This window comes from Neodiprion pinetum, chromosome 5, assembly GCF_021155775.2.
Source record: "Neodiprion pinetum isolate iyNeoPine1 chromosome 5, iyNeoPine1.2, whole genome shotgun sequence".
Taxonomy (NCBI): Eukaryota; Metazoa; Arthropoda; class Insecta; order Hymenoptera; family Diprionidae; genus Neodiprion; species Neodiprion pinetum.
Genome location: NC_060236.1, coordinates 30,474,103 through 30,497,642, shown reverse-complemented (window position 1 = coordinate 30,497,642; position 23,540 = coordinate 30,474,103). Strand labels below are relative to the sequence as shown.

Here is a 23,540-nt window from a genome sequence, read left to right as displayed (position 1 = left end):
GAGTTAGGAGTACTACATAACCTTAAAATAATGTCACAATGGTCACAACCCTACTTAACCGATGGAATATTAATTGAAGAATTAATTATCCTTTTCACACTGGATCTCTGTGGCGAATAGAATTACGAAATGTATAGACATGCATCGACAGAACGAGAAAATTGTTGAGCTCGGCAATGCCACATGCGCTTTTCAAACGAATCTTGCAATTACGGTGCAATTATATGTGCACGGTTATTCAATGAAATTACGAACAATTTAGAATTTCTGAATGATTGTAGCGAACCAGTGCGTCTGTTATCTAAGATTGTCGTATTTCATCACGTTCAACACGTTCACCTCCTTGACTTCAATTGACCATGTGACATATCATTTATATTTTAGATGCAGATTCCTGATCCCTTCCAAAATAATAAAAATAATATGGACCGATTTTGATTCGTGTGTCAAAATAAGCGGAGCGACACTGAATCAATAGTGAGTTATCATTTTCAACAGAATGACGCCCCATGAACGGAGCAAAAGAGGTTAGCTCGTTATTGCGATATTCGTGTACTCTCAAACCGCGAATAATCAACTTTGCCATTGATATAAATTCTCAATCGATTCTGTAGTGACTGCGCCGCACTTTTATTCAGAAATCAAACTCATCCACCGTTTTAGGAATAGCTGGTGCATGCTGGTCTTGAGAATTCATTCAAAACCTACGACAATCATTATTGTTATTATCACCGTATATTTACCTACATGCCGTCATGAATAATTGCCGAGTAAAAAATTCTCTAAAAAATTTTGCAGTATTTTAACAACTCAAAAATTAGCAATCTCTGATTAGCTGTCTTCTTCCAGATGGAACGTCACGATTTTCCCTCGACTGCTGTACCTTGTTCTATGCGATGTTCGTCACCCTCTTCTCCGCTCTGTTATTCCTGTACGGCTTCTTCCCACTGCAACTTCTGGATGCTGGTATCGCCAGCTTCAAGGACGTTCCAGATCATGTTGAACATATCAGGTAGACAATTATCAGTGATAGAAATATGTCTCTTCATTTTTTTTGCTGGCAGATTTTCACCAACTTAATGGAGCTGAAATTTTGAACATCTGTCTCTAGAGTGAACAACGAGCTGTTGTACAAACCTATGATAAGTAGGTTAATTTTCATGGTGATCGACGGAATGAGGTGGGATTTTGTTGCTGGACCCATCGGACAAGCCGGTATGCCAATCACACGGAGCTTGATACAAAACGACTCGGCGTGTCTTCTTCAAGCTAAGGTCGGCTCTCCTACAGTCACCATGCCCAGGATAAAGGTACCGGCGTCAGGCGGCAATTCGCTCACTGATAAAAAGTGGTAAAACTGACTTACAGCATCAGGAAAATGACTTATCAAATTTTCAGGCCATAACGACAGGAACTGCGCCAACATTTGTGGATGTGGTATTGAATTTTGGCAGCACGAGCATATCGGGTGACAGTCTTTTATTGCAGGCCAAAAACCATGGTCATAAATTAGTATTCTTCGGGGACGATACCTGGTTAAGGTTGTTTCCTGGTATATTTGACCGGCATGACGGAACCACGTCATTCTTTGTCACAGATTATACAGAGGTGAGGATGAATTAGTGGGTTACATAATTATTTCGTGTGTTTATGCCATCCTTTTGGTCAAAAAACCAAACTGTCTTCATTCAATTTTTGGAATTTCTTCTTCTTTCTTGAAGCACACACTCGTTCGGAATACACAAATTCGATTAAATTCAGGTAGACGATAACGTGACACGCCACATCGATGGCGAGTTGAATAAAGACGATTGGACCATTATGGTGCTGCACTATCTCGGGTTGGATCATATCGGGCACATAGGAGGGCCTCAAAGTCCTCTGATAAAACCGAAATTGAGAGAAATGGATGAGATAATCGGTAGAATTAACGCCAAAGTTGTGCACTGGGTACGTCTTTATAAGTAATCGAATCTTTCGAGCTAATCACTCATTTATCTTCGCTTATCACAATTTTGCTGCAAAGTTTTCTGGAGCAGATACTGTTCGATACTTATGCTGGTATTGTTTTTTAATTGATAGATGATATTTTAGCACTCCCAAAATGAGTCCACGTTATTTATCGTTTGCGGAGATCACGGGATGAAGGACTCGGGTGGTCATGGTGGAAACACACCTCAAGAAACTCTGGTACCTTTTGTAGCAATCGGTGCATCTTGTCCTGGAAACGATGATCAGCCCGTTCAGATGGATCAGATAGACGTAAGCAGTACCCTTGCAGTGATGCTGGGTATCCCAATACCGGCGTCGAGTCTAGGAAGTATCTCGTTGAATGTCTTGAGAGAACTGTCCACGTCAAGAAAGCTCTTCAGTCTTTACTACAATGCCAAACAAGTTTTCAATCACTTTAAAAGGCTTACTGGATTCCAAGCTTCTGGTAAGACACCTTCAAATCATTCCTTCTTCATGTGTTCTAATCTGAAACTAAAGTGCCCTAAAATTGGCGGCACGTAGTGATAATTTTGATCCTTGACTCGATTTTTGCCCTTTTCAATGCGGTTCGAGAATCATTATTGAACCTGTCCGAATTTTTAAACACTAGTTAAGTAGGGAACAGCAAAAAATCATTGGAGATTCATCAAATCTTGTTTAATACGAATTCAACTTTTCAGTTCAAAAGTTCGAGTCGTGCTCTGATAATGAAATGGAAAATGAAAAATTTGTTTAATATTTGAAGGATCGGCTGAGATCGTTGATCATACTTTTTTACATTTATATAAAATTAATACATAGCGGCGCTAGTAACAGCTTTTTTGTAATATCTTTTGTTTCTTTTTAATATTTCTGTTTCACTAACAACTTGACTAAATAAAAGCTTATCGCAGGAGCTTATGAAAAATATTCAAATGCCATAAAGTTACATACAGCTTGGCTGGAAACAAATGGACTGACAAATGAAACTGTGGATGAAATCGTATTCTTATATACTGCTGCTCTTAGAGGGATGAGAAATAAACTTACCAGCAGCATGACCAAATATGACCTTCACGTCATGACAATCGCAATGTTTTTCATGTTTCATGTGAGTTTTTCACCAAAAAAATTACCATCTTCACCACCAACAAAACAATTATATTATTTTTAACAAGTTCTCTTTAATTTTTGTACAACGAATAGGTGCTGTACATTATAACGAATACGCAGCAGGATACGAGTATTACTCCTAGAAAGATATACGGCTTTCTGATAATCAACGTAATTCTTTGGACATCAGTCGATTACTTATGGGAAGGTTCAAGCGAATCGTTGCTTTTGTCGAACGATACAAACAGTAACTTAATTCTCATGGTCATCGTTGTAATATTATTTGGAAACTGTTACTTGTGTACAAAGCGCAGGTTCTCTGCTGATAGTTTAGTACAGGTATGAAAGTTCATTCCTTTGAGATAATCAATCCGGTAATATGTCAAAGTGAACAGTATTACGTGAATTTTTAGGTTCTGAAAAGTAAAGGAACTACACAGTGTCTATTAATAATGGGTATCATCATTCATGCTCTGAGTTTCAGTAGCAGTAGTTTCGTTGAGGAAGAACACCGTACCTGGTACTTTTTTTGGACTACGTTCTGTATTCTATTGTTGTACAAGATCGGTAAATCCCTCATTGCACAATCGCCAAGGTAACATATACAGGCTCGCACCATTGAATAGAGTCTATATCTGTGCAGATGGCAAAGAAGTTAATTACTGTATTGCTACAAAATATTTTCAACGTTTTCGATCTTCTGAGAAATCTATTTGCACCATTTACAGTCGGTACACTGATTTACAAAATAGACTTGACTTCCACATTTTGGATTGTAATTCGTCCAATATATTCTTCATTTAAACATCAGCCTGATAATTAATGCAAATTTCATGTCAACCACAGATATTTTTACAGACATTCTCTCCAAGCAAATATTTCTATGAAACTGTTCCTGTGTTTATTGGCTCACTCGGTACTCAGGCAGCTGAATAGCACCGGAGATATGTATGCCCACTTGCCCGATATCGCCAATTGGCTTCAGCAACAAGAAAGCAAAATAAACATGTCCGTGCTGCTAATCTCTGGTAATCATTTGTTCGGTACCAAAAAGCTTCATTACCAATTCCTAGCATTGAGTATAATTATATTTTGAACAAACAATTTTAGCCCTTTCAATTCTCGTTTGGATCGGACACACCCATGAGGAAATAAAATATAAAACGTACTCTTTGACGCTGTATATTGCTCTCGCTGTTTGCGTGTATCTTCGGCACATGGGAACTGAAGCAGTATTGAGGATTCCATTCTATCCAACCTCCAAGTGAGCAAGTCTTCTTAAATTATTTTTCACTAATGTAAAGAAAAGGGAAACACAACGGTAATAATTATTCATTTTGCAGGGGAATTGTTGAGGCGCAATTTTTCTGGTGCTTGATGCTGGTCTTTTCAACTTGCGCTGTGTTTAGATTGGGGAGTACGATACGGAGAAGTAGAAGAAATTTTTTGTCCCTACTTCTGCGGTTCGTCATAGAATCCTGGGTCATGGCTTCAACAATGTTACACAGACCGTATAACGTCGTATTGTTGCCGATTCAGATATTGTCCAGTATTGTGATATACGTTGCGTTGAGGGGCTATCAAAATCGTGATATCATTATCCACATCTTTTACTGGCTGGGCAATGTGTTCTACTTTTATCAGGTACGTTAGACTATAAAAATTGGATTGAATTCGTTGCATTATTTATATCAGTAAGCTGCAAAACCTTATGCAATCACAAATAAAAAAAAAATATATTCACTGTTCCCTTCTTATTACAGGGTAACTCCAATAATTTATCCACTATTGACATTGCTGCGGGCTACGTGGGAGTAGAATCGTACAATATTTACATTACGGGACTTTTTCTAGTCATCAATACATATTCTGCACCAGTTTTGGCCTATCTCACACTTCTGTATGTCGTCACATGTGAAAATGAAAATCCGTGAGTACCTGTTTAATCGTAAAAATGAAAGCTGTTTCATTTGAATAATTTGCAAATATTCACATACGTTTTATTTCTTTAGAAAATCGCTGGACGACGTGATTGAGATAAATAGACTGTACGCCGCGTTTAGATTACTTCCGTTAGCTGTGTACACAATAGTAGTTAGTATTCAAAGATACCATTTATTCATTTGGACCGTATTTTCGCCGAAACTTTTATACGAGGCGATGTACTGTATGGTAATGTATATTGTAATGTTAACAATGAACGCTACTTTTATTTTACATGACAAAATTAACGAGTATTAGCCGATTTTGTGCAATATTTATATGAAATCTGTAAGTATGTTTATATTTATTATCTGACGTACAATTTCAAAAGACGTTTACTGTTATTAAGTAGATTGAATTACGCCTCTAATATCGTTTGTACCAAACCGTTACCTCAATATCTACATGGGTTCTGTAAAAGGCATGCGTAGCTTCACACTTAGATCGTGTAACAGCCCGGTAACTTGAGCACTTATCATGACGAAGGCAATCAGAAAAGTGTAAACTATTTCGTAGAGAAGCTTTGGACTCAAAATACTCCACAACCACTCGTTGTGACGATGGACAAACATTCCCAGGAGGTATACCGCCATCAGAAAAAAACGACAGTATCCAAAAATCATGTTTACCTCCAAGATTCCCTGCGACGTGCTGTGAAGGTTTACAATTTTTTACATCACTTTACTCCTATTATTCATCTTTTTTAGTCTGTGATTTGCAAGAAAAAAAACTTATTCGTTGCATTGCCAAATTAACAACTCAGTATTGTAAAAGTTACCAAAATATAAATTAGTTACCTAAGAAGTGAAATTAATTCAGAGTTCCGAGAACCAAAGACAACGAATTACCTGATATGATGAATAAAAGAATTTTCTTCTAACATGACGCGAACTTTCTTTTTACTGCGAGTTAGTAGCAAGATGGTAAACATCGCCATAATGTAAATAACATAAGTGACCAAAGCATAAACTATTTTATTACCCACCTTGTCTTGGAATTGTTACTCAGCATTCCATGGATGCAAATGAGGTATGATAGAACAGGTGCAGAAAAAGTATTTATGACCAGAAGTACTTCATACATCAAAGTGCACATCTTTTTTGAAAATAACAGTCCAGTAGCCATATCGATGCTATCGAGGCTGTATGTGTATCCCTAAGTGAAACAGCGTCAGATTAACATTCTCGGTAAAATATAGACGTACTAAATAATGTAACTGAATGATTCCTATTAGTTAATGACTCGCCTGATGGTGAAAAAACAAATGGCCCAGCCATACGTGAGAAAGAATCGAACATTGATTGTGCTTTTTAAAAACATCGCTTATTGCCTGGCCAAATAACATCTCCACGGATATCAGCAGCACTTTATGAGAGCGAGTAAGCAAGGCTGTAAAACATGCCCAGCATGTTATCGCTACTGCGATCAGTTGTTTGCTACTCGACATTCCTTTGCAACAGGTTTGTATCGTACAGAATCCAATCCCATACCCCATGATGGATATCCACGTCAACCAAAAAAACAATATCTCCAGTGCGCCACTGAAAAAAATTACACAGGGCAACAATAACGGCAGTTTTTTTTAATCTTATTTCATTTTGCATCATTAAATGGACACTATTCGACGCAGTCTATGTATTGTTAAACAAATTTAATTAAAAGGAACCTCACTCTGATTCTGGATATTTTGGGAGAAGCACATTCCCTTGAGCAGCGTTCAATGCGTATATTGAACAGCATATAAGACCGAGCAGGATGCGTGTGATGAATTTATCGACTGCAGATGTGAAGGGCTCGTAATAAATGCTACAAGTAAATCCTAGCAGCACAAGACCTGCGTCAATAATTGCAAAAACTTTTTGTTAATCATTTGTTTCTCGTAAAAAGTAACGGTGAAGTTGTATGGATACGTTCAAATGGCATGTACCTAAAATCAAGCAAAGAGATGTGCACAAGCGATTATCGTTATGCGACACCCAATTATCGACTGTCGTGTAAGCCATGATTGTTCTGTGCATGATTAAAATGGAAGAAACTACAGTGATAACTCCGTGTTTAACATTTTGCGATTCGTTCAAGAGCTCGTGACTGGTTTCAGGAGTTTCGCTTTGATATATTGTTCCAATGTGCTTGTAGATGATGAAAAAACACATGGAAGTCCACAGAAAGAACCAAACCCATTTTTCTTGCTTTATGTAACTCAGTTCGAGCAAACTTGTTGCATGAACAATTGTTCCTGACATAAGAAACACCAGCAGCAAATTCATGTTTTTGTGCTTGGATGTGGCCAATTGAATTCTTGACGATATGGTATCGATGGACTCTTTGGAATTCTCCGCCACTTCTGTACTAGCCTGGATTATTAATCGAATAAAACAGTAGCAGGACAATTAAAAGCGTTATGGGAATCAATTTTGCAAAAGCATTACTCACGGAAAATAATCTCGTCAAAAAGCTCTTCTGTGTACCCATAATGTAAGAGTTGCAACACATTAGCACTGCAACATTTGCAATGACAAAACCCTTCGCAGTAGTCATGTAAATAAACGATGTGCCTCGCTTAGACATTCCTGTCGCTAGTACCCAAGTCAGTATCATCAGATTTGTTATGAATATGACAAAAAAGTTGAATTTTCTGTTCGCAGTATTTTCGTCCATTTGATTTACAAGAATAATCACAGCCTGTAATACAGTAACTATAATATCATTTGATTCCGATCTGATTTACAGCTGACAAAAGTTCATCACAGTTACCTCAAATATCAAGACAAATGCCAAATATTGAATGGGTACATCCGAGGTGTTTAAGAAATCATTTATACGTTCGGACAAGTATTCCGTTGTTTTGGTGTATAAAATTCTTATTGTATTTCGTAACTGGAACTGGTTGCGCAAGTTTACACTTCTCAAGTACCGTCCATGCTGTTTAATCGCATTTTCAAAAAGCACATAAGCAGCTGATCGGAAAGATAAATAAAATAAAAATTAAATCCTGGGAGTGATTTTACAATCATTACAGGCATCGAAAAATTACTTACGGTCATCGATATATTTTATGCCCAATTTTGATGTCAAGTTCATCAGTCTGGCAGTGTTATAATGCAATGCATACAACAATTGTTCGTCGCTCAACTCATTCAAGAAGACAGAATTTAGGGAGCCATAACTCGACGATGGTATCGGAAGGCCTGTCAGTACTGCAAGCGTTGGCGCCAGATCATTTTCGCCCATAAATTTCGAAGGACTGTGCAAATGCGATAAATAATGTAAACCAATTGTTATGATCGGGTTGATTGATGCATACCCAAAATTTCGACAATGCGTTCCGATCACAATGTAGGGAGCAAGTGTTCCGAGATTTTCATTTGGATTTGAGGGTACGTTAAGCATTCCCATGCCTGTATCTCCAACAATTATGATTCTGTAGTTACTTCCCTGTGACGAAAATGGGGCTTCATTTAAGCAATTGCGCTCAGAGTGAAAGTGAAGGTAACGTTGCGAAATGGTAATTAGGGAGAGACGAAAGTACTTGAGCAGTCAGCTTTGAGTGTGTAAACTTGATGGCAGCATCCAGTTCTCGCAACTTGATTGAGACTTGTTTTGAGTTTGAATTGCGATTGAACCCCAAAGTTTTAAGACCCAAGTAGTGAAGCAGAAGCCAATTCCAATCATTTTTATCCACCTCAGCACCCAAAGTTTTAGTCACATTGGCATCAGCCTAGCAGAAAAATTCGAGCGACTACTACTATTCATCGTTAATTATAAGACGAGTAAATAATATCCTTGATCTTAACTAGATTCTGTCTAAAAATTATTTCCCAATTTTCACCTCAGAGTAGTCAAAAATTAGGGTATCGATCGTTTTGAAGCGGAGAAAAGAGTCCGGAAATAGTTGTTTCCAAGTTTCAGGTCCATGCAGGATAAGTTGAAGCTTATTGTCCATTGCCTGACGGAAGATGCTATCCATTTCCAATTCTTCCACACTGAACGTGAGAATCGATTCTATGAACGAGGATCTCGTGCCAGTGGCAAGAGCCTAAAAAAAATTGCAGATTAACGATTACTTTTTCTACATTTACAACTCCATTCAATTACTAGAGATTCAACCAATTCAAACTTTAATCTTTCGAATGGTTGTTGTCGGTGAAGGCACGTTGTATGGAACGAGGCATGCGTCTCCCCGATCAATGAGTCGTGTAACGTGAGGTAGATTCTTCTTGATGCTATAATCAGTGAAAAAGTCGATGCTCAAAGAGTCAATGATTAGTATAACCAGCTTTTGGACGTCTGAATGGTAGATGCGCTCTGGGTCGATACTGAAAAAGGAAAATGCCATCAGCAAAATGACAATATTTATCGATCCGATGATCCATTTGTTTCAGGTTTGGCTGATCTAACTTTTGTCGACACAGAATGAATGCAAAATTATACAGGATCAGGGCATAGTAACCTTGAGCCATCGATTTTAGTTGGCAAATCTTGACGGCTAGCTGCGTTAATCTGTGATGAAAATACCGGCACATAGCCATAAAGAAAGATGCACAGCGCTATCAATCCGGAGAATATCGTGTAGAGAAACACACATTTTTCGTTCAACATTTTACTGTAATAGGACTGTCGAACAAGGCTGTTTAAAACTATATCAATATTTTCATCAGTCAGTCAACGTGCCAGTAACTGTAAATTGAGTATAACCAAGCTGTTTAGAATTGTTAAAAGTATAAATGACAGCTGGATAGCAGGGACATCAATTGTTAATAAAAAGATATAACGTACAGCGTGTTGATGAATTAAATTTCTCAATAAAATCGAACTTGTAAAGAATATAATTTGGGTGACACAAATTTATACACATACTTTTTTTTTTATTTACACAAGAATTAAATTATTAATGCAGTGTGTACTTTGAATAAATGCCGCAGATCTGTTACGATCCTGTGAGATTAATTAGATCGTTCCAAATGCATTGTGCAAGATAGTAAAACTGAATTGTTGTACAGTTTTATGGCAGATTTAAAATTGGATGACTAAGGGTGGAAAAAAAAAAAGAAAAGTATGAAATTAAGTAATAAAAAAATAAACAGATTCACAGAACCCTGTCAGTATCTAGATAGTATACAAACTAAAATTAAAATTGTAATCATTGTGACCGAGGAGCAGAATAAACTATAATTCCTATTTTACATTCAGTAATTTCATGCCTGCAACAAGAATTAACAAACGTAAATTATAACTGTGAACAACAATCTCATTTAGCGCCACCTATATTCCTTATTATACGGATCACGCTGATTATTAGACCTAACAACTGTTTGATTAATACACAAATTGGTACACAGTTAACTTTGGCGTCACTCTCACACTTAGTTCTTTTTCTTTGTTAAAAAAAACTTTTTCACTCTTTTTTTCTTTTACTTATATATTATATACAAACTATAAATTAAGTACAAACATGTTCGCCTATCGACAAAGTATAACGAAATGTCAAATTGATCGCAAGACCAATATCAATCATACCCTTAAAGTATAAGTGCTAGTGATTTTCATTCGTACGAAGCACTGACTAATATGACAAAATGTAATGCACGTAATCGTCCGTGAAATAATATCAATAAAATATCCTTGAAGTGATTGTTCAGCGTAAATAATTACCAGATAACCTCAAGATAAAATATTTATATGTTGCTATGTATATTAATACGTAATTTAGAACTGTTGCAAGTAGTATCTTATATATCAGGCATTTCGTGACGCGACGCGGCGGCAAATGAAAATTGTGCTAAGCCTTGAAAAAAACATATGTGAAAAAACTAATGCCAACAGTTCGATGTAAAAGAAGGTCGTTTGCTTGTGTACCAGAATTCATTTTATGTACGAGTATGTTGTACAAATTATTTAATAGTATGTATGTATGTATATTATGATAGTTAAATAAATGAACTCACTGCACTAAGCATGCCAGCATTGTCAAATCTTCAAATGTGATGCGGATTATATAAAAATATAAGTGTACAATTATCTTCCCTGTTCATGTTATTCATTTACTATTATACCTAATCATGACTGGATAGGTATATATACTTATTATTATTTTACAATTATTTTTTTTTTTTTTGTTACTGAAAGAAAATCTATGTAAATATTTTCCCTTCGCACATGGGTCCTTCTGCCAATAATTTTGATATTGTTTTACAATTTCTTCAAACACAGCCATTTATTTTTATTCGATCATTACCTTTGTGAAAACCTTTCAGATCATCTATGGGAAAAAGGTCAATTGTGCAGTTTTTATTATATCGAACGGGTGTATTTCGATAGAATGAGGATTCTGGAAAAAAAATGCCAGGCAAACTTGTGTCAAGGTATGCCGATATTTCTTCGAATTACGAGAAAAACGCAAACCGCAAAGTCAGAAATTATGACGAGAATTGGTGCGAGGACCCCGCGGATATGACGCAATCCTTGAAGATTACGCAGTATTATGTACAGCTGGTAATTAATTATTTATAGAAAGACGGCAGTATGTGGTTGGTTTGGAGAAAAGATTTGCAAAAATTTTCTAAATAAAATCGATCGCCCGTTCTGAGGGATTCAGGTAAGTACTTCAGAACTTACGACACTTAATTGGGTACCGTATTTACAAATTACAAAAAAAAATATTATAAATTGGCAATATTCCATTAGAACGGCGAATTCATCCCGAGTTTTGTTCCAAATTCCAATCTGGCCCTCTTTTGATATCTCACGTTCGCTCTAAAAGATTAAAAAAGAATTAGTGATCATTTTAATTTGATGCATTCATATTTTGCGTAAAGAAGAAAGAAAACTTACTTGATTTCTTGCCATTTTACTAGTTCATTTATCGCGAAAATGAGGGGAACGGAAAAGAGGAAAAACAGTGGCAATTGAAGTTGAAAGTTATCAAACCTTTTGGACTCTTCCGTCCAAAATTGCCAAAATATTATTCCGGAAAAAATGGCCTGTGCGCCAAGTCTGGAAAAAAATGAGTCAATCTGTTGATACTGCTAATATTAAAAATCAGATGGTACGGAAAAAGTGTACAAATTGTTAGCGAGTCGGAGTAAAACTTGACTTTGAATGCACATGTGGAATAATGCCTCGTATGCATAGATACGATTCGTTTTTACAACAACTTAAACAAGTGGAGCACTTACACGATGAGGGTGGTGAGAAGCCATGTCCAGTTTTTTATCGGCTGCTTTCTCCAAACGGAATATTCACGGTGCACAAAACTGATAGATATCGTAACTGCAAGGATAATACAAAACGAATTGTAAATTCTGTTTGGCGTTATTCAATGCCGAAAGCGTTGACACAGGCATCAGATCGAACGATTCTTACTCACCAAAGTGTAAGACTGCTAGTACCAAAGCAAAATGCTGCGCGAGCAGAATAGCAAGTGGTTCTGAACCCCAGCCACCCCATTGTACAGGCATGTCAGAGTCAGCTCCGAGAACAGGAGCGGGGGTAGGTTGTGGGTAGACGTAAACACACTTGGAATTGATATGCCAAAATTTATAACACATATTGGCTAGTAAAATACCCTGAGACAAAACCACTGTTATAACAGTTGGTAAGAATTTACTGCCGTAACACCAGAGGACGAATAATGCGACCTGTTAATCAGTAGAAAGAAAGACATTGCATTGATCTTACGTTATAAGAGATTTAATTTAGTGCTGTGCAATTAATCGATAGCTTCAATTAATCATTTTTCCGAATGATCGATTAATTCACGGTTTGGATTAATCGATTAATTGAAGTTGCCTCATAATAATTCAGCAGGTCAATCGGTATATGAATCGAAACCGTCGATTATTAATTGATTAATCGCACAGCACTATTTTAATTATTCATCCGAAAACGATTCTCCCGTCTATTCTCAAAACTTTGCTAGCGGAATTTTATGGGACTGAGAGCTCTCAATTAGTTGTGAAAGGTCGGTTGGCTTACTTGTCCGTTAACTAAGCATTGATTCTTTCCCGTAGCTCTTTGCATGATTGTCGGATCAGTAGGAGTCGCAACCAGCGATACTGATAACAGCGGAATAATCAGACAGCTCAACCACAGCACTTGTCCTACCGAAAACAGTGGCGGCAGCATCAAGAAGCTGGACAAAAGTTGTGCCATCGACAGAGTGACTACGCAGCAAATCCAAAATTGTACGCAATTCCAGACACATTGCATATAGTGGCGGGCCTAGGAGAAAAAATAATTCATCTATAATCTAGAGCCAAGATACAATAACTTAGAATTAAATTGTTAGTAGAAGGAAATAGTGAAACTGTCACGTGTTTGTTACAAGAATCCTTTCAATCGTACCTCCATAACTAGATGATACAAGGCAATCGGATCCTCACGTTTAATGCTGAGTGAACAAGAAATGGAATTTAGAGTTCTGCTGAGGTCGACAGGTGACGGACCCTGATCTTCCGTCGTGGGCATCATAACTGGCACTTTCTGACAGACTTGAGGATAAAGAGGTTCTACGGCGACTCTAGAAATGTTGTAATGTCAGCGTAATAAAACATTGACAAAAAAATTAACGTCGTATAATTTACACAACTGAATTCAGTAGTAGCAAAAAGATGCAACACACCCAGCGTCAGCCTGCATGAATATTGGCATGTTTTCTGCGTTAGCAGAAGAGCCAAGAACGCAGACAACTTCTCCATAATCCTGCATAATATGAAGCATTTCTCGGGTAACTACGGTATTGCAGTCTGTGAAGAGAGACACGAGCAGTGGAACGTTGTCGATAAGTTCGATATGTGGCCTTATCTTGTCTATGCCACGAGGTAGTTTAGCCTGATCAGGAATTGCAAGTCACAGTTAATTAGCAAGATGGCCAAATCCGTTTTGTACAGTTTATTTTACTCATCAACTATCGCAACTTACTCTGTTGGACATATCAAAATTGACGGGCGCGCTTTGTTCCGTGCTATCAGTCAGACAGCTCAATGAGCGCCAAGCTTCTTGCCCTGATCCCAAATCAACACTCTGAACGAGAACACTGTCCTCACTTTGCATGGTGTCCTGCTCCCTGTGAAAGTTTGAATTTAAGCAAGTCTTCAATATTAATCACAATTGAAAGAATGTAAAATTCGTAAATTTGGTGATTTTGAAAAATTAACGACGGAGCCAGGAATCGAACCTGGCATCTAGAGATGCTTTACCGGAGACTTACTTCACTAGACCACCTAGCCGCCCTGACTCTGTTGTCATTAATGTCTCTCATCACCAGTGAGTTTCGAATTTTGTTTTCATGTGCCCGGGTATGTATGTGTTAAGAAATTTTCGTCTCTTCAAGAACCAGTAAGAATATAATGTGTATGTGAAATGTTTACATCTGAAATTCTTGCTTCTTGACGGGAAGCCACGTAAGACAAGCAAAGCCGTCTAATGAATGATATGCGGATGTGCAAATCATTTTTTTTTACGAGAAGAATATTGTTGAAAGAATATAAAATTCGAAAATTATTAATTATGAATTATGAAATAATAAAAAAAAAAATGATTTGCACATCCGCATATCATTCATTAGACGGCTTTGCTTGTCTTATGTGGCTTCCCATCAAGAAGCAAGAATTTCAGATGTAAACATTTCCCCTACATATTATAGTCTTACTGGTGCTTGAAGAGACGAAAATTTCTTAACACATTAATCACAATTATTTGGAACGAGTTTTGAGAAGGAGTCAAAGATACAAGTACCTATGACTCATTGCGCTCTTGGGCTGCATTGGCTCTGCCTCATTGCACTCGGTGGTTTCGTCATCGAACTTGACTGTGGTAAATTCCGTGTTTATGGCACTCGGAGCCGACATGCTCATTGCCCGACTGTTATCCAGGTTACTACTGCAATTGAAGTATATTTCATAAGGTGATTCCGATTACGGAGACCATTCAAAAGAGCGTAATTTTGAAAGCAAACAGTTTTTACAATACCACGGTATTTTATACAGGCTCGGTAAATATAAAGAACTCATTTTTCTTGCGAGAAAATCCACAAGTAAAGATAAACGATAGCGGGAACGCGATTTCAGAGCGCTTTTCATAACGCAATAATGGCACTGATGTTAGTTTATGGGAATGTGACAAAAAAAAAAAATCGTTATATCGAAGCTGTGAAGGCTGTGTGGAGAGTTTCGTGATGGCGAATTTTTGTCTTTTCTACTAGAGGCATAGTGCAAAGCCTCCGATTCAAGGAATTTCGATAAGTTCGATTCTTACTTTTTACTTTAGTACTGTCATTGAAAACCGCTAATCATTATCAGCAATTTGAAAATTGACTGTTTGATTGATAAGTAACTGGTATGTAGGGGATAGAGATGACATACCGAGGGGAGATATGGTTAAGCAATTGGCTGGCCTCGTCCATGCAGGAATGGTTATGCTGGTGAGATCGAGTGGAGGGTGTGGGTGAGAACATAGCTGCTGCTTGGCTCACCCAGTAACCCACAGGACTATCCGACCTAATATCGGCGTGTTATTTACGCACATTGAGACACTTATTAAAAACGTAGAAAACAATTATTATATAGACATCTAGAGGTATGAATTTGGAACAAGGCTCTCGAGTAGAATTACTTGACTATAAATATAAAATTGATAAATTGGTACGTTGTTGTTGTTGTTTACAAACAAACAGTGTGGTACTACTCAAGTGCTTTATCCTGTACTATTGTATTGGATGTCTCCGTATGAATGCTTGTGTATGTTAATAAGTATGAAATTATGTTTCAAAAGTGGTGAATATTTGCGACTGGTAAAAAACAGTGACTAAAATCAGTTTAACGATTGCAAGTAGGACAAGAAAAAATTTCAATCAACGAATTAAAACTTTCCCAGAGCCTGATCGTTTGTTGTAGAAAGTTCTTAATATATATTTGACAAATTGAGATACGTTAGTTTGAACACAATTGAAAACAGATTCAAGGTAACGATTTGTTAGATCAATTATTTTCAATTGATTTTTGAATGTACAGCATTGGATGTTTGAAAGACATATTACCTTCAGTTTTATACAATTCAAATTCCGAACATACTGGAGTAACATTCTTTTAAATAGAATTCATAAGTGGCTGTATATATAATTGGCAGCGACCGCTTTTGATACAATTATTGTTAAGGTAAAGTTATGCAAATGAAATTGAAAGCAGTTGAAAAAATGAAATTGAAGCACAATATGCAAAATTATGTATTAATAATATGACAATATGACGGTATAAGTTGATTCCAGTACCTGGCCCTTTCACTTAACAGTGAAATGTGACAATTCCACCCACTTTCGAGTCCCATTTTCTCTGAAAACACCCTCGACCTCAATTCATTCTCTTTGCTAAAGTGAACAAATCTTATACAGGCTCTTTCTAGTTGTTCAATTAATTGTACCTGAAGAAATATGGATAGCAAATGAATAGTTTACGGAGAAACGTGCAATTAATGAAAAGAGTCGACGTGTGGAAAATTATGATTTTACCATGTCTGTTTGTGCTTGATATTGCATTGTGACCATCCCAATGAAAATCTGGTTACATTGAAGATCAAAACATCCTTCGATGTCGTTCACTTCTTCGTCTTTATTCTCGTTGCACAAAAGCGAATCTGTTAATTGTACCAAGGTGTTATGTTAGTCAATTACATTAACCATGCATACGCTTAAGCTTCCTTTCCTTTATCGAAAACCGCCTCCCGATATAATCACGTGCAAGTCGAAATGTTTTCTAATTTGCAAACATGAAGTTTCTCTATTTACTAAACGCATTTAGAACTCTGCCGTTTTACTTATACATCCAACGATTCAAGTCACAGAGTTTCAAATGCATCTTCGAAGTCTGATATCATATTTCTGAATCTGTTACCTGTCGAATGAAATTGCCCAAGGACTCCCCTAACTCTTGGGTCTAGAACATTCCTAAAGTCCCAAGGGAGCGGAGTTGGGCTTCGATGCGGCGTATACAGATGTTTACTGTCTGTAGGAATCTCCAAATATATTTCCGACAATTTGCTGTTAACGCTTCGCGTCAGCGGTCTATAGGCAAACGCGGTACAATAGGACGTCAAGCTCGTACGCTGATAGAAGTCTTGCACCTTCTTTCTACAACGAAACACGACAACGATATTCCGATTTATAAAAACTGGCTAAATTCACTGCAAGATTGATCGAATTTTTCAGGATTCGCGTTACACTTGTCTATTGCATATTACCTATCGCTAGCGGACAAGGGACACAAGTCGTGACCATCCCAAAATTCGATGCACGAGTCCAAAATTATGTCCGCTGTTCCTTGGGCCAGCAGTTGCAAACCTCCGCCGCTCCTCTCCCTTACCACGACGGACACCATGTGCGGGAATGGGAATTTCAACTTTGTCGAGAGGCTCAACGACCGAGCAAATTTTATATCTCTTCTCACCATTTCAGGCTGCTGGTAACATGGCGAACATGCATTGGTTTAATTGTTATTCAACATGATTCAACAACTTTCAGTTTCTCAAATCTCGCTTAAATGTAGCTGCCCACCCTTTCTTACATTTGTAACATTTCGAGAACATTCGATTCTTTCTTAACTCTAGAATCCATCTCAATACTGATACTCACTACATGCTTGAAAGTCGAAAGTTGTTCTTCAAGCTTGAATATCTCCTGGGCTTGATCTTGAAATCCGATTTGCTTGGCCAGTTCGCACAAGCATCTATCGAGCGAAAGGTCAGATTAGCAGGATTGAAGATTTTATAAAAATCACAGACGCAATTTAAACACTTCAAGAGCGTGAACACACACCTTCTATTAGTAACAGGGACAAGATTTTCGTTGTAGAGAGCTTCGCAAGTGACGTGAGAACAGAACTGAGTATAGTGTTCTTGTGTGTCCATATTGCAGGTATTGAGAAGAATAGCCAAGCCCAACGGTTTGAGCGAATTTATATGCTGCTTCCAAGCGTGGTCGTCGAACTCCAATCGAAAAGGTAGAGCATGATCATGCGTCAGATCTAGAACCTCAGCAACTGAATGTGACATGTCTGAAAAATTGGATTATTGAGAGAAATTAATGAGTATAGACTTTGAGCAATGTGAGAATACAAAAGTTATTGAAGAAAAATTACTGCCTCACCATGTTGCGCATAAGATATTCTATTCGTGTCCTGTTTTCCCTGTTCATTGTGAGATGAGAGCAGGTCGGCAGTTTTCTCCATGCTTTCGTTACTGTGGTGGGAATTTTAATGATTAAAAGTGTGAGTGGAAAGTGCTTCGTCAAAGACGACAATTGAATGGAACAGAATAACGACTCACCTAGATGTTTGAGACACAGTGCTGGCGTTACGAAGGAAAAAAACTTTCTCTGCTGTTGGATTCGGCCATGACAATATCCCCTTCTTGTCCACGCAGCACAATGCCTGGATACGGAAATGTGGGGAAAAAAATTCTACCTTACATAGCGATAATAACTTAAGTACAAAAGTAAGATTAACGTGTCAAAAGATCAAGACTCGTCTATGTGGGGGAGAAAAGTATATGGTTCATTTTTATCGTGTTTCACTTAACCGTGCATAGCAACATACAGTGACCGATCCCAGGACGTGAAGTATATTGGCAGATCTGGACATCATGTGTTCTCTGCCAACAAAAATATTGACGAAGTACTGCCTGACCTCTGACCAGTTGTAAACCACTTCCGGGTTGCTTGGTCCAGAAATATCAGCATCCTCAAAGGGATCTACAAACTAAAACGAAACTTCATTAAATCTCAATTAAGTCTTTCGCCGAATTGTTCATGAGTAGTAATTTGCAGACGCACATTAATTACATAATCTAAAAGTGTACATCAATGTTTGTTAATTTTTCTCAGAGACAAATGATCAATCATTTTGTACAACGTGATGTGAAATTCATTTTATGAGTAAGATAACTCTCCTAGTATTCTAATTCGCTTAACGAACCTGCATCTTTTTTGAAGACTGGTATAACTTGAATAAGGCCTTAAACCTGGCCATTCCAAAGCAGTTCAAAGCAAGCCAAGCAGCGGGAAAAACCAGCGGTAAGAGAGGAAGTGTCACAGCGATCGGTTGAAGTAAAAACATTTCAGTCCAGTGACCGATGCCGACGTCCTTCGATAGATACAAATGACGTAATAAGTTGACTAGTAATACGATGATTAAAATAATTGGGTAGGCCAACTGCTCGATGCAACAAATCATGACTAGATGACGTTCTCGATTATGATATGTAACTGGTCTATCCAACGCTTGGTCCAAAGCCATTCTAAGGTTGGTCAAGTAAGGCGTTTCCTGAAGTTTGTAGATCTTGTTTTTCAGAGGCGTACGAGCCTTTGGATTGGAAAATATCTCATTTGCGCTGTGAACAGGTGGGCTGTAAACCTCCTTGGCATGGAGGATCGGGCCTTCGTCCTGAAATCATTAGAATTTTCGTCATTTTATCCGGAACTCGACTCACAGGATGTAACAAGGTTTCCGATACATAGAGATGATTGAATGAGATATTTCTATCTTTTAGTGATAGTAATTTTTTATCTCTTTGTGAAACGGAAAATTCTTCATTCATATTTAATTGTTTACTTATTTTGAGGTTCATAATTAAACGAGACTAAAACTAACAGCTAGAATTAGCAGCTAAACATTCTAATGTTCATTTGAATAAGATAGCAAAGTTTGAAAATTAAAATTTTATGAAACACCTTGAACTCCTGATACTTTTATACAACGATCAGGATAAAAGTGTAACGCATTTTTCTATTTCCAAAAAGTTTAGCGCGTTTTGCTGGTAACTCTGACTGCTAGGTTCAGCTTCGTCATAATTAACTAACGTTGTAGGGAATGCAGTGACCCGGAACTTGCTGCCCTGGCTTAATCACAATCACATCTCCAGCGACGAGCAGTGCCCAAGGCAAGTTTACAACTTGACCATCTCGATATGTCCATTGCAGGGTGAGGCATGGTGAAAGAGGACTGCATAAATGAGGGTAGTTTTGTATGTTCCAGTTGCACACGAATTGGGCATCTATAAATTAGTGGATATTTCAATAATCAGCCTTTGTAGTTGATCATTATTGTTAACGACAATGAACAAGATGAATTACATCCATCATTTTAAGCTCACAAATTTTTTTCTTGCGATATCTGAATAAATTAGATATTCATCATTAATTCAAACCTGATCAAAATACTTACTTTCAATTTGTTCAAGCAAAATCTTCACCCTGTTTAATATTTCATGATGACGAAGTTTATTGTCGCAAGCGACTAGAAAAAAATTAAACGACACAAGGCAGCAAACTATTATCCCAGAGGGTAGAAGCGATCTGGACCTGGATGAATATGAAAAATGTTGTTATTCGTTGAAATTTCATTATACGATTGGCAAAAGTGAGAAAATTCAAGGCTAAAGTGACTGGAACCAACCAGAACTCATTTTCAACAAAGTAGAGCGCGATTAGCGCAACAGCGTTCAATAATAAAGCCAGGGATGATGTCCAGCAAAGCGTTGTGTACTGGCTACAATGGTGAAGTGAATCCTTAAGCCAAGCCATGTACATTCTGTACGAGAAAATCATAATAATAAACATAAGTGATAAGATTCAGACGAAAAATTCCTACTTTGTATCAATTTTCCATATTTGGGACTAAACATTCGTTCTCGTATGACAAACTTTGCTTCGCTTTGGGTGCTTTGAGATCAGAATAAGTATGCCGATGTGGAGTATAATTAATCCTGTAATTTTTCCACTACTGAGACTATAAATTAATGATCTATACTTTTGTTTCAGACACTTATATCTGTACCTATTTTTCTTGTAGTTTGCCTCATATTCATCAACGACACGCCTGATATCGCTTCCCAATATTTCTAGAGCCTCGGTTGTCGTTAGGCCCAATTTATCCTTGGCAAAGCTCTCATTTTTTTCTGTTTCCATTTCCATCCCCGCATCGACATCTCGCCTATCACCCTCCATATCTGAGAATATATCGATAATGAAAATATTAAAGATAATGCAGGATTCGGTCATGTTAGTTAAAGTAATTTGACAAATACTTTGAATACTAGTATTACTAAGCTGGATAGTATATGTCGAAGCTGTCGTTCTACCGATATTCCGTAAATTTATATGTTGAACAATTTCAACTGGCATCAGTGAAACCAGGCATAAAAATTCAACATGGAAATTTAAAATATGAGCAAGCATGAATTCAGATTTGAATTTTATTTCCAATTGCATCGGGCACGAATTTCCAAATCGAATTCCAAATTCGAGTCAGAAATCGTATCCATGTATGTATATTCAAATTCGAATTGAGATAAAGCTTACAATTAGACTGTTAGTGATTTGGCAGCTAAAATCTAGAAGATAATGAATTCCGAACAAATGTTTAATGAAATTCATTATCAATGGATCGATCATTCATCTTCATTCCGCTCAGTTAGTAAGCAGAACAAAAGAAATCAACTAGCCGTAACCACGTGATACGTCTTTTATAGTTCGGCGTCATTCATGATCACGAAGAGAAACAATTGACGAGCAAGTTTGAAAGGGAATTTTTCAACAGTCATCGCGCTGATTATGATGCCTATACAATGATGCGTTGTTCTCGAAATTGAGATAAGACATGAATTAATCGTAACCATGATAAAAAGGCAACGGAGGGAAATAAAAAATGCGTACTGATGAGTACTCGGAGGTATTTAATGCTCTCAGCAATGTATTATCGTAAGCGGAAGTGCAGCTGATTGCCAGACAGCTGATGCAATTTTGTCAGTAGATCAGTTCAAAACAAACGAAGCGAGGTTAAGGCGCTAAGAACGCAAGTTACGTAACCCACCGCCTCTACCTACCTTCGTCGTTTCATCAAAACAGAATGTAAATGCGTCCGATATCCGAGAGGTATCAGTGGACGTAAATTGTAGCGATTTTTCTTTTATCAGACAATCGTTTTAGCGGGGTTAAAGACATGGTCGGGTCGCTCTACCAGACATCGAGATGCTTCGGTCACTGCAATTCACTTGATATTTTGACCCCTTTTCTGTCCGTCCACCCCAAATCACAAACGGATGCTCGGCATACGCGCATGCGATTTTGTGCTTAGTGCTTACTGCCGCCCATCGAAGCTATAAACGCGAGGCAAGCACGTCATAAAATTTGTCACGACTTTAGGCAAGATCAGGAATACAAACTGGAACTGCATCATCGGTCCGTGTACCGTTAACATAATTTCCCATGATTTGCAAAATTTTTATATAACCGCGTATCTGGCTAATTTCGAACTCTTGTCGAACTTGATTGCGATTATATAATGAAGTTTTTTTTTTCAGACAACTTGCGATAGCTATTTCTTAACAAGCATAAGGGTTTGTCCAAATTCCTAAATACATCTATCGATCTAAAATTTTCATATCTAACTGTAACATCGAGTATTCATGAGGTCAGATTTTATTGCCGCGAGCTGATTTATATCTGAATAAATATAATTTTATAAAGCAGCAATACTGGATATGCACGAGGCTGAAGTTGTTAACGTTATCGTAATGATTCACGTTTCGAAAATCCGTTATTTCGTAATTTGAATTCGAATCCTGAAATGCAGTAAATTATAATAAGGCAAAAAAAAAAAAAAACTATAAAATTGCAAAATAGTAATTTATTCCCCCAATCTTCCGTTGCGCTAACGTTGATAACTTCAGCCTCGTGGATGTGCTATATTTGAATTTCGAATAAATAAATTGTGGATGGCGGAAACGTAGGAAACATACTTTTTACGTCAATGACTGCGTAAGTCTCGTTAGAAGGTATCTGCATCGGGTCGCGTGCATATGAAAAACAAAGAGAAAGAATGACTATGATTACAGAATTCTGTTTTCACAATGATTACAGACTTGAGCCCATGCGAGATACTTTGCTGTGATGGACACATGCCGGTATTCCAATGCAACAACGATTGTTAATAACCACGATTATTAGCCCCCACAGTTTGATCAGTTCCTCCCAACTCTCGTATAACGGCATACCGACTGGCCTGGTTAAAACATTGTCTACGTATGTATGGATCCATGTACCTGTATGTTGCAAAACATGCATACAAACAAGAGATATTCTTGTTTCACGGGACCCGTTAACGATCGAACATCCGGGATAAAAAAATCCTTGACCATCCGCTGAGTGATTTTTTCTCGCAGTTAATTTTTATCGATTGACAATATTGTTCCCTCTATTTCCCGGTTGTGATCCTGTACATAATTCAAGTAAGAATATGGTGAAAAAAAATTCAAACTCTTGTAATAATTGGCTGTAACTAAATTGAAAGGTGTAATTTCGTTTCATTCTCTTTTCAATGGGTGAAAAAGTCTCTGACATATATTCGCAACAATAGCCGATCGCAGAATTGTTATGCAATGAATCAGACCGAGAATTAGGGCCAACTTTTTCATCATTGGGTTTTCAG

General features: G+C 37.5%; 3 protein-coding genes across 15 annotated transcripts; 1 reads left to right on the top strand and 2 right to left on the bottom strand.

The window, feature by feature from the left end:
- The first annotated feature begins 29 nt into the window (after nt 1–29).
- Nucleotides 30–11,610, top strand: PIG-G (phosphatidylinositol glycan anchor biosynthesis class G). 8 transcript variants are annotated; one of them, XM_046625868.2, is made up of 15 exons: nt 30–131; nt 385–527; nt 850–1,012; nt 1,112–1,310; nt 1,399–1,608; nt 1,762–1,950; nt 2,095–2,437; nt 2,886–3,082; nt 3,178–3,423; nt 3,498–3,679; nt 3,931–4,112; nt 4,195–4,348; nt 4,428–4,728; nt 4,848–5,014; nt 5,097–11,610. In XM_046625868.2, the coding sequence occupies exons 2-15, from the start codon at nt 500–502 to the stop codon at nt 5,323–5,325; spliced, it is 2,790 nt and encodes a 929-aa protein (XP_046481824.1). In that variant the 5' UTR covers nt 30–131; nt 385–499; the 3' UTR covers nt 5,326–11,610. The 8 variants fall into 8 exon arrangements, with proteins under 8 accessions (XP_046481824.1, XP_068992182.1, XP_046481823.1 ...); XM_046625867.2 differs by lacking the exon at nt 30–131 and adding an exon at nt 140–288; XM_069136081.1 differs by lacking the exon at nt 385–527.
- LOC124218928 (GPI ethanolamine phosphate transferase 2-like) lies at nt 5,469–9,730 on the bottom strand. 2 transcript variants are annotated; one of them, XM_069136079.1, is made up of 12 exons: nt 9,518–9,730; nt 9,185–9,383; nt 8,897–9,103; nt 8,597–8,785; nt 8,106–8,502; nt 7,822–8,024; nt 7,501–7,749; nt 6,995–7,421; nt 6,739–6,901; nt 6,314–6,608; nt 6,053–6,222; nt 5,469–5,718 (listed from the first exon to the last, which is right to left on the bottom strand). In XM_069136079.1, the coding sequence occupies exons 1-12, from the start codon at nt 9,664–9,666 to the stop codon at nt 5,469–5,471; spliced, it is 2,898 nt and encodes a 965-aa protein (XP_068992180.1). In that variant the 5' UTR covers nt 9,667–9,730. The 2 variants fall into 2 exon arrangements, 1 of the variants encoding a protein (XP_068992180.1); XR_011177138.1 differs by having other exon boundaries at nt 5,601–5,718; nt 6,558–6,608.
- On the bottom strand, nt 11,131–22,210 carry l(2)k05819 (transmembrane protein 94-like protein l(2)k05819). Of its 5 annotated transcripts, none has more exons than XM_046625865.2 (25): nt 21,937–22,210; nt 20,889–21,060; nt 20,508–20,642; nt 20,277–20,413; nt 19,913–20,106; nt 19,029–19,496; nt 18,651–18,812; nt 18,382–18,485; nt 18,203–18,294; nt 17,873–18,110; nt 17,690–17,783; nt 17,299–17,513; nt 16,953–17,188; nt 16,571–16,695; nt 16,334–16,482; nt 15,429–15,563; nt 14,803–14,946; nt 13,987–14,131; nt 13,688–13,896; nt 13,411–13,585; nt 13,042–13,287; nt 12,434–12,704; nt 12,243–12,336; nt 11,899–12,060; nt 11,131–11,820 (listed from the first exon to the last, which is right to left on the bottom strand). In XM_046625865.2, the coding sequence occupies exons 2-25, from the start codon at nt 21,056–21,058 to the stop codon at nt 11,748–11,750; spliced, it is 4,173 nt and encodes a 1,390-aa protein (XP_046481821.1). In that variant the 5' UTR covers nt 21,059–21,060; nt 21,937–22,210; the 3' UTR covers nt 11,131–11,747. The 5 variants fall into 5 exon arrangements, with proteins under 5 accessions (XP_046481821.1, XP_046481819.1, XP_046481820.1 ...); XM_046625863.2 differs by having other exon boundaries at nt 17,299–17,516; nt 21,937–22,209; XM_046625864.2 differs by lacking the exon at nt 21,937–22,210 and adding an exon at nt 21,767–21,895 and having other exon boundaries at nt 17,299–17,516.
- Nucleotides 22,211–23,540: the final 1,330 nt, after the last annotated feature.